General features: G+C 43.9%; 1 protein-coding gene across 2 annotated transcripts in view; it reads right to left on the minus strand.

Moving 5' to 3' along the window:
• noc2l (NOC2-like nucleolar associated transcriptional repressor) overlaps window positions 1–19,109 on the minus strand; it is a 157,034-nt gene that overhangs the window by 37,760 nt on the left and 100,165 nt on the right. For both annotated transcript variants that reach the window (XM_073032302.1, XM_073032301.1), the window contains exons 15-17: window positions 14,825–14,968; window positions 8,330–8,443; window positions 3,193–3,328 (exon numbers count right to left, since the gene is read on the minus strand). In XM_073032302.1, the coding sequence (XP_072888403.1) occupies window positions 3,193–3,328; window positions 8,330–8,443; window positions 14,825–14,968 (394 nt within the window). The remainder of the gene's footprint in view (window positions 1–3,192; window positions 3,329–8,329; window positions 8,444–14,824; window positions 14,969–19,109) is intronic.

The raw sequence follows: 19,109 nt of genomic DNA on the forward strand, positions 1-19,109 counted from the left end.
GAGTGAAGAAGTTGCCCTGGGCTAGTAAAATCTGGCCATTGTTTCTTCAACAATTTGACCTACACCATGAAGTTGGGTAAAGTCCAAAGAATGAACAATTGTACAAAAGGAGAAAGTACTTCCAGCTCACACACATTCATTTATTGTTGAAACTGCTTTGTACTCCCCCAAGAAATTTAATTCTGAATCTCTGATTCTGTTCTCACATCCTGTAGTAACTTGGCCTCCTACAAAGAGGCAGCTACACCAGGGATGTCTAAGACACTTGTAATGGGGACAAGTATGAAAGAAAAATGGAGGGCTATACGGAAGTGAAGCGTTAATCTTGGAGTAGGTTAAAGGGTTGCCACAAACTTGTAGGCCAAAGGGTCTGTATGGTACTGTACTGTTCTACCTTCTTAAAACACAGCTCTCAGACCATGCTCTTTTCTCACTGCTGCCATCAGATAGAAGTTACAAGTACCTCAGGACTAACGACATCAGATTCAAGAACAGCTACTACCCCTCAACCATCAGGCTCTTCAACAAAAGAAGATAACTACACTCATCTACTGAGATATTCTCACAACCAATGATCACTATAAGGACTCTTTATCTTGTTATTTCATGCTCTTGTTATTTATTTATATCTGCATTTGTATGGTTTGTTGTCTTCTACGATCGTGCTCTTTCATTGATCCTGTTTACAGTTACTATTCTATAGATTGTTGAGTATGCCCACAGACAAAAAGAATTTCAGAGTTGTATGTGGTGACATGTATGTACTCCGATAATAAATTTTACTCTGAACCCCAATATTCTGCTATATCCAGACAACAGGCAACGTTGGCATCATTTCTTGACATGTGCAGAATACATACTAATTTCTGAATGTACTTTTAAAAGACCCATTCTGATGGGTCTGCCCATTCCAGCCTGTACTATCTCTGTAAATGTGATCTCTGTCACTGTTTTACCTTCAATGTACTGCTGGAATGAATTAGTCTGTATGAATAGTTTTTCCACTGTCCAGATGAAGAGTCTTGGCCCAGACTGTTTATTCCTCTCCATAGATGCTGCCTGACCTGCTGAGTTTCTCCAGCATTTCATGCGTGCTACTAGTTCTCTACTGTAGCTTTATGCATGTGGCAAGAATAAACCAATTTAAATCAAATTCACATTTATTTATCACATGTACATCGAAACATACAGTGAAAATGGCTGTTTGCACCAACAACCAATACACCCAAGTATGTACTGGGAGGCTGTTCCACGTTCATGGGGAGAACAAATAAAGTCCGTATAGAAAGATGCAGAATTGACCCAGGGTTGCTGGCACCGTAATTACGTTGCTCTAACCACCACGTTACAGTGCCGGCTAGGTCGTTCGGATCTGATGAAACTAATCATTCAACCCCTTGTTAAACTAATCCCTTCCACCTATACAATGTCCACATCCTTCCATTCGCTCCACATTCACGTTCCTATCTAACAGCCTCTTTAGCATTTGATGGCTCTAGGTCTGTACTCGCTGGAGTTTAGAAGAATGAGAGGGGATCTCATTGAAACCTACTAAATATTGAAAGCCCTAGATACAGCAGACGTGAAGACAATTTTTCATACAGTGGAAGAGTCTAGGACCAGAGGGCACAGCTTCAGAGTACCAGAACATCCCTTTAGAAAAGCGGTGAGGAGGAATTTCTTTAGCCAGGTGGTGAATCTATGGAATTCTTTGCTACAGAGGGTGGTGGAGTCCAAGTCATTGGGTATATTTAAAGCCAAGATTGATAAATTCTTGATTAGTAAGGGTGTTAAGGGTAACAGCGAGAAGACAGGAGATTGAGATTAAGAAAGATAATAAATCAGGTATATTGGAATGGTGGAGCAAACTCAATGGGCCAAATGGCCTAATTTGCTCATATATCTTATGGTCTAAATGCCTCCATTGTATATGCCTCCACCACCTCCCCAGGCACCCACCATTCTCTGTATAAAGGAAAATCTGCCACACATCCCCATTGGACTTACTCCTTTCACCTTAAATGCATTCCCTCTGGTATTAGATATTTCAGCCCTGCAGAAAGATACTGTTGAACTTATAATACACTCAGTGGCCATTTTGTTTGGCACAGGAATGAAACCCGGTGTGCTCTTCTGCTGCTGTAGCCCATCCACTTCAAGGTTCAACATGTTGTGCATTCAGAGATGCTCTTCTGCACACCACTGTTGTAACGTGTGGTTATTTGAGTTACTGTCACCTTCCTGTCAGCTGGAACCAGTCTGGCCGTTCTCCTCTGACCTCTCTCATTAACAAAGTGTTTTTGACCACAGAACTTCCGCTCACAGGATTTTTTTTTTGTTTTCGCACCGTCCTCTGTAAACTCTAGAGCAGTGGTTCCCAAACTGGATCCAAGGACCCCTTGGTTAATGGCATAAAAAAGCTTGGGAACTCCTGCCTAGTGACTTGTGCATGAAATCCTCAGGAGATCAATGTAACATAGATCACATTTCTTCCCCGTTCTGATGTTTGGTCTGAACAACAACTGAACCTCCCAACCATGTCTGCATGCTTTTATGCATTGAGTTGCTGCCACATGATTGGCTGATTATTTGCATTAACAAGGTGTACAGTGCACCTAATAAAGTGCCCACTGAATGTATGCCTGTCATAACTTAATAGACTTGCATCAGATTTCCTTCAGCCTCTGTCACGCCAAAGGTAATTCCAGGAAATACCCTCTTCTCAGTGCCACCATCAGGGAGGAGGTACAGGCGCTTGAAGGCACACACTCAACGCTTCAGGAACAGCTTCATCCACTCTTCCTAATCATGGGACCATTTCCGAATGGACAATGAACCCCATGTACACCATCTCACTAATTTTTTTATTTTTTTCTCTCTTTGCACTATTTTTTAGGTACATTTCTTATTGCAATTTATCGTTTTTATTATTATGTACGGCAATGTCCCGCTGCGGCAAAACAATAAATTTCACAAAATGAAACCCAATTCCGATGCAGTTCCACGTAGAGAAGAAAATGAATGAAGATGGGAGAGGAACTTGAGAAGGGCTGAATGGCCTGTTACCATCTGTAGCTTGTCAGCAGTGGAGCCGTGTACTGCATCGCATTCCAGTCACCGAGCCTGCATCTATTTACAACATCTCAGCATCACACCCTTCTCCCCATCCCATGGAATATTTTCAAAACCTACCTTTAGGTTTAAACCCACAGCTTTCATCATCAGAGCTGCTGTCAGATTCAAAGAGATCCCCGAATTCTTTCTTGTCTTTCTCTTTGCTCTCTTGCAGCTTCCTGCGTTTGATCTCTGGGAAATTCAGGTCTTCCAGCTGGCAAGAGGCAGAGGAAAGCACATGAAATATAAAAAAAGCACTTACTACAAAGTCAGCCTTCTGTGCAGAGACTTTAAACACCGTTCCACAGCCTGCCCTCGTCTGCTACTTTCCCCCCTATTTACATACAGGGGTCAGCAATTATACACCTGTGACATGCCTTAAAGACTGATTGAGTGCATGGGCACCCCCCCCCCCCAATTCATCGCCGGACCCTCAATATCTGGAGGAAAATTACATCGGAATGCGATAAGGAGAGAAAGAAATTGATGCCTGAAGCTATGCGATCAATCCTCCGCTCTCTGAAGGCCGGAGGAAGCTCAAAACTCTTTCTTGTATAACTTTATTTTTCTCCTTTTTTCTTTGGCATGCCCTGTTAAAGTGGATGCTGGGAGTTTCGCTGGTGGGATGTTTGGAAGGACTGGCTGTATGAAATATGTAAAAATTACAGTTGATTCAAACACTAATTTATCTATTTTATTTGAAGATACAGCGTGGAACAGACCCTCCCAGCTTCACCACCAGCAATGCACCGATTTAACCCTGGCCTAATCATGGGACCATTTACACTCAGCTTACTAACCGCAATGTCTTTGGACTGTGGGAGGAAACCGGAGGACCTTGAGAAATCCAACACATTCCACAGGAAGGATGTACACACCTCCTTACAGAGGACGCTGGGATTGAACTCCAGACTCTGATGCCCCAAGCTGAAATAGTGTTGTATTAACCGTAATACCCATATTGATGGACTGATGAATTGGGAGTAAAAGCCCTATCTAACCAGTCAGGGTGACTGCACTTCCCTTAAGAATCTGAAGTGAGAAAGCACACCCCACCACCGAGCACATTTACAAAGAGCACTGCCACAAAAAGGCAGCATCCATCCTCAACGACCCCGCCATCCACGCCACGCTCTCTTCTCGCTGCTGCCATCAGGAAGGAGATACTGGAGCCTCAGGTCCCACACCACCAGATTGAGGAATAATTGCTACCCTTCAACCATCAGGCTCCTGAACCAGTGTGGATAATTTTACTCACCTCAACTCTGAACTGATTCCACAATCTACAGACTCCATACAAATAGTTCTCAGTATTATTTATTTATTAAAGGTGTCCACTGCAGAGGATTCCTGTTAATTGGGGCAGCAGCTTATTTAGGAAAACTCTTAAAGAACAAAAGCCAATCGAGAAAATAGCCAGGATTCCCTTCACTTATTGGGACACTATGCCAGTTAATTGAGGCAGGAGACTGCTGCCAAACAGTTTCTAATTACCGTCCGATACATCCACTTGTGTGGCCATTAGACCCTACACCATGCTTAGAGCGAACAGCTTTTACATAGCTTCAGTTGTGCGTGTTTGTGTTCAAAAAGCAGTGACTTTTGTCACTGATAGTTGGCAAGAAATAAGCAGTAAGACAATTCAGAACTGCTTTGCTGGCCGAGTTTGTCAGCATTCAGGCTTGGAGATGTCTGAAACAGCCGGAAGTGAAAATGGAACGATTTTACTTCTTCATCAAGATGGATACTACAACGAATTTGAAAATATCAACAATCATCTTAAAAGTTACAATAAAAATGAAGAATTGGAGAATGTAATTATCACTAGATTTGAATGAAGGCAGTCTATTATCTACACGAGGTGTCTGCGCTATTTTGTTCATTTACAGTTACTCAAAAGAATGCGGAATTGTACACTGAATTCCTCTGTTGATAACTATTAGGAACTAATACACAGTTTTATAGTACTGTAGTAGTATTGATAATTTTTTTATTTACTCTGAATTCATTTAAATACGTAATTTGTTACTCGGTTAAACGGTAGTTTGTCTTTTTTATATTTTTTAACAATTTCTATGAAACTTAGGCTAATTGTGGCAGCCGCTTAATTGGGGCAAAATGTACTGGTCATTGATCCTGAGGTGTCCCAATTTACCGGAATCCACTGTGTTCAGTTTTTGCAATTGCACAATATGTCTTCTTTTGCACATTGGCTGTTTGTCAGTCTTTTTCTTTGATTCTATTGTATTTCTTTGTTCTACCGTGAATGCTTTTAAAAAAATTTTCCTGTTTGAATTTGCAGTTTGTTGTCATCTGTACTCTGATTGAACGAACAAGTTTATGTGGTCTTTCATTGATTCTGTTACGGTTATTATTCTATAGATTTATTGAGTATGCCCACAAGAAAATAAATCTCAGGGTTGAATATTGTGATAAATAAATTCACTTTGAACATTGAAAGCCTCATTCATAGTGATTCAATCACTCTGAACTGATTCTACAACCTATGGACTCTCTTTCAAGGCAAGGCTCTACAGCTCATGTTCCCAGTATCATTTTTACTTGCACAGTTTGTCTTCTTTTGCACATTGGTGTTTGTCTGTCTTTGTGTGTTTATGTGTATTTTTTGTACAAGTTTATTGCATTTCTTTTTGCTAAATGCCTGCAAGAAAATGAATCTGAAGGTAGAATATAGTAACATACATTCATTGATAATAAATGTACTTTGAACTTACAGCAGAAATGATGGGCAGAATGGCCTGCTCCAGCTTCTATTATGATCTTATGTAAGCAGTCAGGTTGCCACACCAGTGGTAGGCCCATGGTTACCTTAGGCCATTTAGTCTGCAGTTCAGTTTTCATTTAATTCTAGTTAACTTAGCAAGTAGAGGAACTGAAAGACAGCATTACACACAAAATACAGGAGGAGCTCAGCAGATCAGGCAGCATCTATGGAGGGGATTTCTGGGCCGAGAGCCTTCATCGAGACTGGAAAGGGAGGTTGAAGAAGCCAATGTAAGAAGGTGGGTGGGGGGGAAAGGAGTACATACTGGCAGGTGATAGGTAAGCCAGGTGAGGAGAGGTAGGGATGAAGTAAGAAGCTGGGAGGTGATAGGTGGAAAAGTAAAGGGCTGAAGAAAGAATCTCACTGGAGAGTGGACCATGGGAGAAAGAGAGTGAGCAGGGCCAACCTACTCTCCTCTCCTATCAGATTCTCTCTTCTTCAGCCTTTTACCACCACTCCCCCCACCATTTTATTCTGGCACCCTCCCTCTTACTTTCCAGTCCTGATGAAGGGTCTCGGCCCAAGACGTTGACTGTTTATTCCTCTCCATAGATGCTGCCTGACCTGCTGAGTTCTTCCAGCACTTTGCAAGTGTTACTCTGGATTTACAGCACCTGCAAAATCTCTTCTGTCTGTGAACTAAAACGTGGGTTGAGTGGGACTCTCGGAATAAACTCCCACTGGGCAGTTCAGCACAGGTGTAAGGCACTGCAACCAGAGTTCAAGTGTTTGCAAAAATTACAAACAAAAGCAGGGTTTCAGCCAGAACCATCAAGGAGATCATGCCACGTGGACACAGAAATCAGTAAGATAAAACACTTAGAGCAAGTTTGGAAAATAGAGTCTCACTTTATTGGAGAAGTCACAGAAGAGGTTTGCCAGGCTGCTGTCTGGATTAGAGAGCATATGCTATAGAATGAGAGGTTTGGCAAATTTGGGTTGTTTTCTCTGAAGCGGCAGAGGCTGAGAGAAGATCTGATACAGGCTTATAAGATTATAAGAGATATATATAGACTAGACAGTATCTTTTTTCAGGGCTGAAATGTCTCATGAGAGGCTAGACAAATGTGGGTGGTTTTCTCTGGAGTGATGGAGGCTGAGGGGAGATCTGATAGAGGTTTATAAGATTATGAGAGGCATAGATAAAGGAGACAGACAGTATCTTTTTTTTTTCCCAGGGATGAAACGTCTAATACCAGAGTGCATGCATTTAAAGTGAGAGGAGATAATTTCAAAGGAGATGTGAGGGGCAAGTTTTTTTTTTACAGAGAGTGGTGGGTGCCTGGGAAAGTAGAAGCTGAAACATTAGAGACATTTAAAATATGCTTAGATAGGCACATGCATGTGCGGAAAATGGGCGGATAGGGACATCGTGTAAGCTGAAGAGACTAGTTTAGTTGGCCATTTGATTACTGATTTAATTGGTACAGCACAACATTGCGGGCCGAAGGGTCTTTTTCTGTGTATGATTAGTTCAACAGTGGAAAATATTTTTTGTTATGACACAGTGATTACATCACACGACCTGAGACTGAGAGGCCTGAGGTCATTAACAGCTGGGAGACAGAATCTCAAATCCCTCCACGGTGGTTTGGCAATTTAAGTCTGCTTTTTAAAAACACACTTTTCAAATAAACAGCTTGCATCAGTAATACTAACCAAGAAACTCAAGATTGCAGTAAAAATCCCTCTCTGGTTTGCTAAAGTCCTGTCAGGAATCTCTCTTCTGTGGCCGGGAGTTTGTGAATTCAATCCCGCAGTACTGTGGCTGACTATTAAATGTTTGCTTATCTCACAAACAATAAATGCTGGCCCTAAATTTCATAAGTTTTGTTATCTGACTAAACTTACAAGGTATTTAAAGATACCTTAAATTATCCTGGAAATGAAAGGGTTAACATATGAGGAGCTTTTGACAGCTCTGGACCTGTACTCGCTGGAGTTTAGAAGAATGAAGAGGGATCTCATTGAAACCTATGGAATATTGAATGGCCTGGATGGAGTGGATGTGGAGAGGGTGTTTCCGATAGTGAGTGAGTCTAGGACCAGAGGGCACAGCCTCAGAATACAAGGACATCCCTTTAGAACAGGGATGAGGAGGAATTTCCTTAGCCAGAGGACAATGGAGTTCATTGCTACAGACAGCTGTGGAGGCCAAGTCATTGGGTATAAAGTAGCGGGTGATAGGTTCTTGTTTAGAAAGGGTGTCAAAGGTTATGGGGAGAAGGCGGGGGGATTGGGGTTGAGAGTGATAACAAATGAGCCATGATGACATAGTGGAGCAGACTCGATGGGCTGAATGGCCTAATTCTGTTCATGTGTCTTGTGGTAACAAACCCATCCTTTGAAAACTGCTTAACATTCACACTTCAACGTGCATCAATGGATGGAAACACAATACAAGAAGAGATGATTTTATTCACCACATACCCGCTCTTTTCCTGTAATCTCCAGTGCAATCTCCTTCTGCCTCAGCTTCTTCCAGCTGCTGAAGTACTTCTGCAAAGGCGTACCCTCCTCCTTCATCTCTTTCTCCCATAATGTCTGTGCAGATATAAGAATTTCATTGAAGCGAATCAATCAGGTCAGACCAACTCTCAGCAAATCATAAATACAAGCTCCCAGCTTCCCACTTCAACCCAAGACCATTGGCCATAAGCTCTGAACCGGATCGGAGAACGTGCCACGTGCACACGCGGGTTATTGATCGTGCAGTGAATCAACTGGGCCTCCTACGCGAGGAAGGGATTTCAGACGTGCATGCTTTCGTCTCAGCAGGCCTGGGTCGTCGCTCTTACACTGCAACTGCTCCGTGTGTATTGTTACCACACGACCCGGTAAAACATTCAAACATACTACTCTGTTGTCACTCCTGCTCTGTGCATACAGAACAACTTCGCTGTAAGCTTCAGCTTAAGCCTTTATCACGTTCCTGACCAAGTGCCCAACAGAACCCTGCTCCTCTTTGTTGGATCTGGAGAATATATTGTCCAGAAGGTTCTTCAGAGTGAAACGTACAGTCCTGTGCAAAAGTCTTGGGCACACATATTTTTAGCTAGGGTGCCTAAGACTTTTGCACAGTCCTGTATTTGTCATGTGGAGCGGAGAGTGAGTTTGTAAATCTGGTGGGAGCAAAGGATGTTGGGGAATGGCGACAGTGGAATGCCATGGGAGGGGTGTGGGACAGGGGGCAGAGAACGAGTGCCAGGGGCAGGTGCAGACACACATAGCCCTGAGACACCAGGCAAGGTCAGTTGGTTCCAAACAGCTGGTTTTTGTTGATCACTACAGTATGTCCTTCTGGTGCTTCCCATTCCACCCCCTTCCCCTTATCCCAACCATGATTCCCCTCTCCCTGCCTCCTTCCCACTCTCAGTCCACAATACACCCATATCAGAATCAATTTTATCATCAGTCACATGCCATGAAATTTGTTTTTTTTGCAACAGTAGTACAGTGCTATACATAAAATTACTACAGTCCTGTGCAAAAGCCCTAGGCACTTTCACACATGACTGTAAATATTGCGGTTATAGCCATTTTATTAGGTGTCCATAATAAAGAAATAACAGCAACTGACACACTTTCCTCCAAGAGGATCACACCCTTGTCATAGTTTGAAGGCTTGTGTGCCTCAATGACCCAGAGAGCTATATTGGTTGGAGTCAGGGCCTTGTGCTTTGGCTCTTGGTCACTCATGCCAAACAGGTCAAAGGGTTGATACCAGACTAAGAGTGGCCCGCTGGTCCTTTAGGTTCAATGGGCCAGCTCAGGGCTAAGAGCTCTGACTGGTAACACAAAATTGTTAAGGAACTGCAATGAGGAATCCTTCTACATCTGAGTGTGATGGTATTACTGAGTCTCCACTAGGACTTGCATGATTGACAGTGGGGGAAACTGGAGAAAAGTGGAAGCTACTGACACGATGAAGGAATCCCCACAACACACCAGAGAAGAAGGACCTTCATTGCTGCCCAAAACGCTAGTGTAAGACCAAGGAAAGAAGTCATGATCGTTTAATCCATATCTAGGAGCCTCATATGGAGATCTCATATCTAGGAGATCTAGGCCTCATATGGAGCCAGTGATCATTAATGGAGAATGTGTGGAGCAGGTTAAGACCTACAAGTATCTGGGAGTACAGTTAGACGAGAAGCTAGACTGGACTGCCAACACAGATGCCTTGTGCAGGAAGGCACAGAGTCGACTGTACTTCCTAAGAAGGTTGGCGTCATTCAATGTCTGTAGTGAGATGCTGAAGATGTTCTATAGGTCAGTTGTGGAGAGCGCCCTCTTCTTTGTGGTGGCGTGTTGGGGAGGAAGCATTAAGAAGAGGGACGCCTCACGTCTTAATAAGCTGGTAAGGAAGGCGGGCTCTGTCATGGGCAAAGTACTGGAGAGTTTAACATCGGTAGCTGAGCGAAGGGCGCTGAGTAGGCTACGGTCAATTATGGATAACTCTGAACATCCTCTACATAGCACCATCCAGAGACAGAGAAGCAGTTTCAGCGACAGGTTACTATCGATGCAATGCTCCTCAGACAGGATGAAGAGGTCAATACTCCCCAATGCCATTAGGCTTTACAATTCTACCGCCAGGACTTAAGAACTTTTTTTTAAAAGCTATTATTAATGCTTTTTGAGATAGTGATTTAGATGCATATCATATTCTTTACTGAGTTAAGTATTGTATGTAATTAGTTTTGCTACAACAAGTGTATGGGACATTGGAAAAAAGTTGAATTTCCCCATGGGGATGAATAAAGTATCTATCTATCTAATGCTGAAAACTAGCTCAAACTAGACAGATATGAAAACTCCTTTGATAAGAACAGCCTACGAAATAATTTGATTTCTGGCATGACATGGGCTGCAAAGAAACTTCAAAATGTGCAATAGCAGCTACAGAACAGATGACTAAAGATCCTCTGAACACTTGCAGACAAACAGGTGATTAAATAAACAAGCGTAACAAAAGATAAAACTACAAGAAAAATGGCAAACTAGGCATGAATCCAACACTACCATCTCCTCTCCAGTGTGTACCTGACCCACAGTTAGCCCTGTCTCTGGATCCCGGCTCCTGCCTCAAGCCAGTCTGTGCTCTGACTCATGATGATATGGACCCCTACCCTGGGAGTCATCTGGTTTGATGGTAGGTCAGCAGATAACGAGCACTGAATAGAAATGCCTGTCTATGATTCAGCGGTGGGTTGCTCTTTAGTAGCACGATCCTGACCAATTCAGGGGGTGAGCCGTGCAAACCTCATATGATTTCCTGTCCCTCAGCTTAGCCAGCTGTCAAAAAGAGAATGTCTCTGAATGTTTCCTGATGTGAAATATCAAATAACAAACAGTTACAGAGGAAGCAATGAACCACGAGTCTCATCATGAGGGAGAGAGGTTCTAAATGTTTCTGAGTGGTGAAGATTAGAGAATAAAATGCTATAAAATGCAGGTCAGGCAGTATTGGGGAGAGAAAGGCAGGTAACATTTCTGATCAATGATCTATAATCAGACCTTCCTAATGAGTTAAACGCACAAAATGCTGGAGGAACTCAGCAGGTCAGACAGCATCCATGGAGACAAATGGAGAGACAATGTTTCAGGCCAAGAGTGATGAAAGGTCTCAGCTCAAAATACTGACTGTCCCTTTTTGAGTTTGTCCAGTATTTTGTGAGTCTTGCTCTAGAGTTCTGGCATCTGCAGAATCTCTTCTGCCTCCTTTCTGGTGAGGAAGACATGTTTTGCTGTTGTTTTGTTGCTTGGCGTGTTCTGTGTTGTTCTGCACTGAGTGTGGGAATGCTATGCTGGCTCAGGAATGTGCAGCAGCTCTTGTGGGCTGATCCCAGCACAGTTTTTTAAAAATTTATTTTATTTAGAGACACAGCACTGTAACAGGCCCTACTGGCCCAAAGAGCCTATATTGCCCAAATATACTCGTGTGACCAATTAAACCACAAGCTCATACATCTTCGGGATGTGGGAGGAAATCGTAACACCCACATGAAACCCGCGTGGTCACAAGGAGCAGTTACAAATGCCTCGGCGGCAGGAGTTGGATCCGGGTTTCTTCTTCTTCTTAAGCCCGTCACTTTACTGGGCCACAGGCAGCCAACAGCAGCTCACCATTGTCCTCAGTCCTGCGACAGTCTTCAAGGATACTTCCTGTTCCAGGGATGGTGTGCTTGGAGCTTCTGCTGGCATTTCTATGGCTCTGGGATTTTTATGGGACAAGGTTGCTAGTCCCACGCACAACCCTCTTCCTTTCTCAGCTGGGCTTGGGGCTGCCTATTGCTGAGTTGAACCTGGGTCGCTGGTACTAGAAAGTGTTCCGTTAACAGCTACACATGGTTAGGTTGTGTTGGTTATTAACAGAAACGACACATTTGTCTGTTTCAATGTACATGTGATAAAAGAATCTGAATTTGAGGTGTGAAAACACTTAAACCCTACCAGTTCCATTGTAAACAAGCTCAATTTGTTGAGCTTACCAAACAAACCGATGACCAGCATTTGGCTTGGAATTGGAATTGGAATATGATTACCACATGCACAAGCTTAAACCAGCACAAAAAACTCTGGTGATTCAAGATTCAAGTTTATTTGTCAATGTGAAAATCGCAACATACAGTGAAGTGCATTGTTTGAACAACCAACACACCTAAGGGTGTGCTGGGGGCAGCCCGCAAGTGTTGTCACGCATTCTGATGCCAATGTAGCATACCCAGAATACTTGGCAGAACACAGAACACAACAGGCAACAGCAGGCCCCATTCCTCCCTTCACGCACATACACAGTCCTATAACCCCAGGGCAGGTCTCCAGCTCCAGCAGACACAGCTTTGGGCTTGTAGGCACCCAGACTTCAACTTCACCAGCAGACTCGGCTCCGGCTAACGGGGTTCAACTTCCGTGACCGTGAATGTATGCGGCTCCTGTTTTGTTTAGACTGCCTGAACTATTGGGCACTTTTACACAGCTTTAGCTGGGTTGCAGGTAACAGCTGAAATGCAACCATACTGTTTACCTCTCACTCCAACCTCTGCTCTGCAGAACAGCCTTTGCCTTTGTCTTGCTACCTCTTAGCACCTTTAGCAGTAATTTTCCTTTGACAGTTTTTCCTATCACTGCCGTGTGTCTAAATTGAGCCTGATTGATGTTGTGACTGAAACGAAACCTGTCTTGGCTAGACTGTCATAAACACAAAAGATACTTGCAAATTTCTACAGACGTACCGTGGAAAGCATTCTAACTGGCTGCACCACTATTTGATATGGTGGGCCACTGCACAGGACCGGAAAAAGCTGCAGGAAGTTGTAAGTTTAGCCAGCTTCATCATGGGCACTAGACCGCCCAGTATCAAGGATATCTTCAAAAGGTGATATCTCAAGAAGGTGGTATCCATTATTAAAGACCCCGATCACCCAGGATGTGCCCTCTTCTCATTCCTACTATCAGGGAGGAGATACACACTCAACAATTCAGGAACAGCTTCTTCCCCTCCACTATCAGATTTCAGAATGCACACTAACTTTTTTGTTGTTGTCTTTTTCCACTACTTACTTAATTGAAATTTTATATGTATTTTTATTGTGATTTATAGTTTTAAAAAATTATGTATTGCAATGTACTCTGCTGTCACAAAACAACCAAAAATGGCAACATATGCCGATGTTATTAAACCTGATTCTGACTATGATTCTGCAAATGTTGGAAATCCAGAGCAACACACACGCAAAATGCTGGAGAACTCAGCAGGTCAGGCAGCACCTACGGAAAGGAATAAACAGTCGATGTTTTGGGCTGAAACCCTTCATTTAAAAACTCAATTATGATGAAGGGGCTCGCACCAAAACATTTGACTATTTATTCCTTTCCATAGGTGCTGTCTGACCTGTTGGCTAGACTGTCTACAGTTTTATTGGAATTTTGGCTATTAGTAAGTACACAGAATGAACCAAGTTCCTGGTCAACTTTCCCTACAAAACAAATGGAACATTCTCCTGCTAATGTGCAAGTAGGTGGAATTACCAACTCTAACCTACAAGTGCCATTGCATCAATCTTCTTCACACTCACTCTACCCCCACCCTTCAGCCGCAGGACAACTGTCCTGCCCACTCCAGTAATGTACAAAAAGAGTTGGGGAGCATCACCAGGGAAGGCTTGAAACATGAACTGCTCTACATAGCCAACGAAAAGCAGGCATAGCACGGGCCCGTGGCTACACTTTGAGTTTGGATAAAGTGGAAGTTTCTTCCCCCTTCCCTTCCCTCTCTTTCATTTCCCTATTGCCACCGTCTCTCCTCCTTCCCTCCTTTCTCCATGGTCCACTCTCCTCTCCTATCAGATTCCTTCTTCTTCAGCCCTTTACAATTTCCACCAATCACCTCCCAGCTTCTAACTTCATCTCCTCTTCCCCACCCACCTGGCTTCACCTATCACCTTCTAGCTTGTTTTCCTTCCCCTCCCTCCACCTTTTTATTCTGGATTCTTCGTCCTTTCCGGTACTGATGAAGGGTCTCAGCGCAAAACATCGACTGTTTATTCCTCCCCATAGATGCTGCCTGTCCTGTTGTGTTCCTCCAGCATTTTGCATCTGTTGTCTTGGATGTTCAGCATCTGCAGAATCGCTTGTGCAATATCAGACCTTAGCGCTAAATTGTAATTTTTCATTGATTCTGTTGTACTTCTCTGCTCTAACGTTAATGCCCAGAAGAAAATGAATTTCAAAGTAGTATAGAGTATGGTGACACATATATTCTGTGATAATGAATTTACTTTGAACTTTGAAAATAAACAACATCAGAGAGCATAGATGGTGTCAGTTCCAAATTGATGAAGTACGAGTCAGAGGTATTCTGCACTGACTGGAGATGGAGAACTTCCTGAGAGAACATTCAGCAACAAATCATGAACTTACCACAGCCTGTTTATCGGCCACGCCGAATGTCACCTTCTGTCGTCTCTTGGTCAGGAAGGTAGAGTTCTCCTGCACCTTCTCCAGCAACTGCCTGATCTGCTTGCAGTAATTGGCCACTTTGCACTCCTTGAGAAAGGTTTTCAGCTGTAAGAGAAACCAGGCATAGATCACAAAAAACAGCCTCCCCATCGATTTGAAAGACCACAGGACATAGGAGCAAAATTAGGCCAGTTGGCCCTTCGAGTCTGCTCCGCCATTCCATCATGTCTGATTTATTATCCTTCTCAAAACTATTCTCCTGCCTCCTCCTCTTTGATGCCCTAACTAACTAAGAACCAATCAACCCCTGTTTTAAACATACTCACTGATTTGGCCTCCACAGCCACCTGTGGCAATGAATTCCATAAATTCACCAGCCTCTGGCTAAAGAAATTCCTCCTCATCTCTGTTCTAAAGGGACACCCTTCTATTCTGAGGCTGTGCCCGCTGGTTCTAGAGGGTCCCTAATCACAGCTCGAGTAACAGCACAAGCAACAACCCACTGGGTTTGTGCCCCACTCTGCCAGACAGCTACCCACTACAACCAGAAAACGCTCTGTTGTGATAACAGCTCACAATCGCCTTCAAAATAGTTAAGTACAGCGTAAAGCACTAATGATTGTCATTTACTCTGGCAATGACTCTAGGAAGTGGCAACAATTTTATGTATTTATTTATTTCGAGGTACAACGAGGAAAAGGCCCTTCCAGCTCAATGGGCCGCGCCTCCTAGCAACCACCTATTGTGCCACAGCCTAATCACAGGACTTTATTCCTCAGAAAGTAGAAGACCGAGAGGAGATCTGATTGAGGTATACAGAATTATGAAGGGTAAATGCAAGAAGGCTTTTCCCAGAGGTTGGGTGGGACTACAACCAGAGGTCATGGGTTAAAGGTGAAAGGTGAAAAGTTCAAGGGGAAAATTCTTCACTCAGAGGGTTGTGAGAGTGTGGAATGAGCAGCCAGTGCAAGTGATGCACACAAATTCAATTTCAACATTTAAAGAGAAGCTGGACAGTAGGGGTATGGAGGGCTATGGTCCCAGTGCAGGTCGATGGGTGTAGATAGTTTAAATGGCTCAGCGTGGACTCGATTGGCCAAAGGGCTTGTTTCTGTGACTATGACAACTTATAGTTAACCTACTGACGTGGTGTATCTTTGTGGGACAAAACCAGAGTACCCGAAGGAAACCCAGGAGGTCACGGGGAAGATGTACAAACTTTGCAACTTTATAAAATTCTGGTTAGGCCACATCTGCGTACAGTTCTGGTCTCCTCACTATAGGAAGGATGTCAGGGCTTTGGAGAGGGGGCAGAAGGTTCACCAGGATGCTACTCAGCTTAGAGGGCAGGTGCCATCATGAAAGGCTGCATAAACTTGGGTGGTTTTCTCTGGGACGCCGGAGGCTGAGGGGAGATCTGATAGAGGTTTATAAGATTATGAGAGGCATAGATAGAGTGGACAGGGTATCTGTTTGAAATGTCTAATACCAGAGAGCATGTATTGAAGGTGAGAGGGGGTAGGTTCAAGGGGGATGTGAGGGATAAGTTTTTTACTCAGAGAGTGATGGATGCCTGGAATGTGCTGCCTGGTATGGTGGCAGAGGCAAATACATTAAAGATTTCTGAGAGACACTGGATAAGGACATGGATGCAAGGATGGTGGTGGGATTTGGACATGGTGTAGGTAGAAGGGATCAGTATTTAGGTGTTTCTCATTTGCCTTTTAGCCTGTTACTGTGGTGTACTGTTCTATGTTCTTATGGCAGATGTCGGAATTGAACTCCGACACCCCGAGCTGTAGAAGTGTCATGTTAACCGCTACACTACCATGGCGACCTCCAGCTGCAGTACAAACCATAAAACTATCTGGCAGACAGAAATGATAGAGTGGGCGAATACATCAAGCAACACTTCCACGCAATACTCAAACCACTTCGACGGCCGACTAATAAGTCACAATGAACCTTCACCATACACCAGCTTGGCCCCATTCCTAGGTGCCATGCCTCGGGAAGGACGTGAAGTCTTTGGAGTGGCTGCACAGAAAGAAGACTTATCAAAATGTCTGCAGGTGTGAAGGACTCTAGTTATGTGGATAGACCACAGAAGGTTCTAAAGCACGCTGCTGGGGCTGGAGGACTTGAGTTATAAGGAGAGACTGGGCAGACTTGGGCTGTTCTCCCTGGAGTGAAGGAGGCTGAGGCAGAATTAGGCCATTCAGCCCATCGAGTCTGCTCTGCCATTTCATCATGGCTGATTTATTATCCCTCTCAACCCCATTCTCCTGCCTTCTTCCAGGAACCTTCACACCCTGACTAATCAAGAACATATCAACCTCGACTTTAAATATCCCCAATGACTTGGCTTCCATAGCTGTTTGTGGCAATGAATTCCACATATTTATCACCCACTAGCTGAAGAAATTCCTCCTATCTCTGTTCTAAATGGACATTCTGAGGCTGTGCCCTCGGGTCCTAGATTCCCCCTACTATAGGAAACATCTTCTCCACAGCCACTCTATCTTGGCCTTTCATTATTCAATAGGTACAGACCTGGAGCCATCAAACACTCCTCATGTTACGTTACGACCTTATATAAGCTTTTAAAGTGATGAGGGTCACAGACAAAATGGGATCATAACAGACATCCTCTCTGGGTAGGGGAAACTCAAGTTAGGGGCAGAGGTTTATGGTAAATGGAAAGATCAACAGGGTAAGTTTTTAAATAGAGAGGGTGATGCCATATGCAACGAGATGCTCGAGGAAGCAGCACAGGCAGGTATAATTCAACATGTGACAGATGCTTGGATAACGATGTGGAAAAGGTCAGAGTGATACGGATCAAATGCAAGTGAGTGGTACCAGCTCAGGTCGACACCTTATGGAGCTGATAAATGTTTTGTTTTCGGAACCGGCTCAGATAGGCAGAAAGTCACAAACACCAATCATCTACTTAGAACAACAAAACTTAGCTTATTAGGGCAGAACAGGAGGCATTAAAACACGTGCACAGCCCCCCTCCCTCACCGCAGCACACCTCCCACTCGATCTGCAGTGCTATTCCCGACCAGCCCATCTGTGGCACCATGCTTCCAGCGCCAACGTGGCAATTCCCGGAAGTGCAGTGTATGTCATGAATTCATACCATACGTTGTCCCAAAGTGACCGTGCTGGAGGATCGATCTCAGCAAGTCAGGCAGCAACCGTGAAGAGGGACACCACTGCATACCTGTGCAAACCTAAAAGCACTGGTATGTGGCACCGCATTGCGAGCCCACAACGTACTAACCCTAACCCGGACGTCTTCAGAATGGGGGAGGAAACCGAACTGAAACCCACATAGTCACAGGGACAACGTACAAACTCCTTACAGACAGCGTCGGGAATCGCTGACGCTGTAATACTGTGATGCTAACTGCTATGCTACCATCCGCTAACTTCACAAAATAGTTAGAAGTACGGATATGGAAAAAGTGTGCATAAATACCTGTGTGTATCTACAACATAAACAGCATAAAAACAGTGGTTTAAAGTGCGTACAGTGCAATAGATAGAGGGGGTGGAGGGAGGTGCTAAATAGAATGATTAATTAGATTAACTGCTCCGATGAGAAGATAACAACAACAGAACTCTCCTTTCCCTATACAGAGGCCTGTGCATTTGGCATACACTCTGTGGCCACTTTACTGTACTTAATAAAGTGGCCATTGAGTGCACGTTCATGGTTTTCTGCTGCTGCAGCCAACCCACATCAAAGTTCAACATGTTGTGCATTCAGAGATGCTCTGCTGCACTCCCGTACATGGCTGTTTGAGTTACTGCCGTCTTCCTGTCAGCTTGAAACAGTCTGACCATTCTCCTCTGAGCTCTCTCATTAACAAGGCGTTTTCACCCACCGAGCTGCCCCTCACTGGGTGGTTTTTGTTGCTGCACACCTTTCTTTGTAAACTCTACAGACTGTTGTGCATGAAAGCAGTTTCTGAGATACTTAAACCACCCCATCTGGCACCAACAATCATTCCACCATCAAGGTCACTGTGATCACATTTCTTCTCTATTCTGATGTTTGTCTGAACAACTGAACCTCTTGACCACGTCAGCATGCTTTTGCATATTGAGCTGTTGCCACATTGGGTGATTAGATATTTGCATTAACGAGCAGGTGTAAAGGTGTACCTAATAAAGTGGCCACTGAATGTGTGCTCCCAGATCTGCATCAGTTCTCGTCTCCATACTTCCACGTCTC

Source organism: Hemitrygon akajei, chromosome 29 (assembly GCF_048418815.1).
Source record: "Hemitrygon akajei chromosome 29, sHemAka1.3, whole genome shotgun sequence".
Taxonomy (NCBI): Eukaryota; Metazoa; Chordata; class Chondrichthyes; order Myliobatiformes; family Dasyatidae; genus Hemitrygon; species Hemitrygon akajei.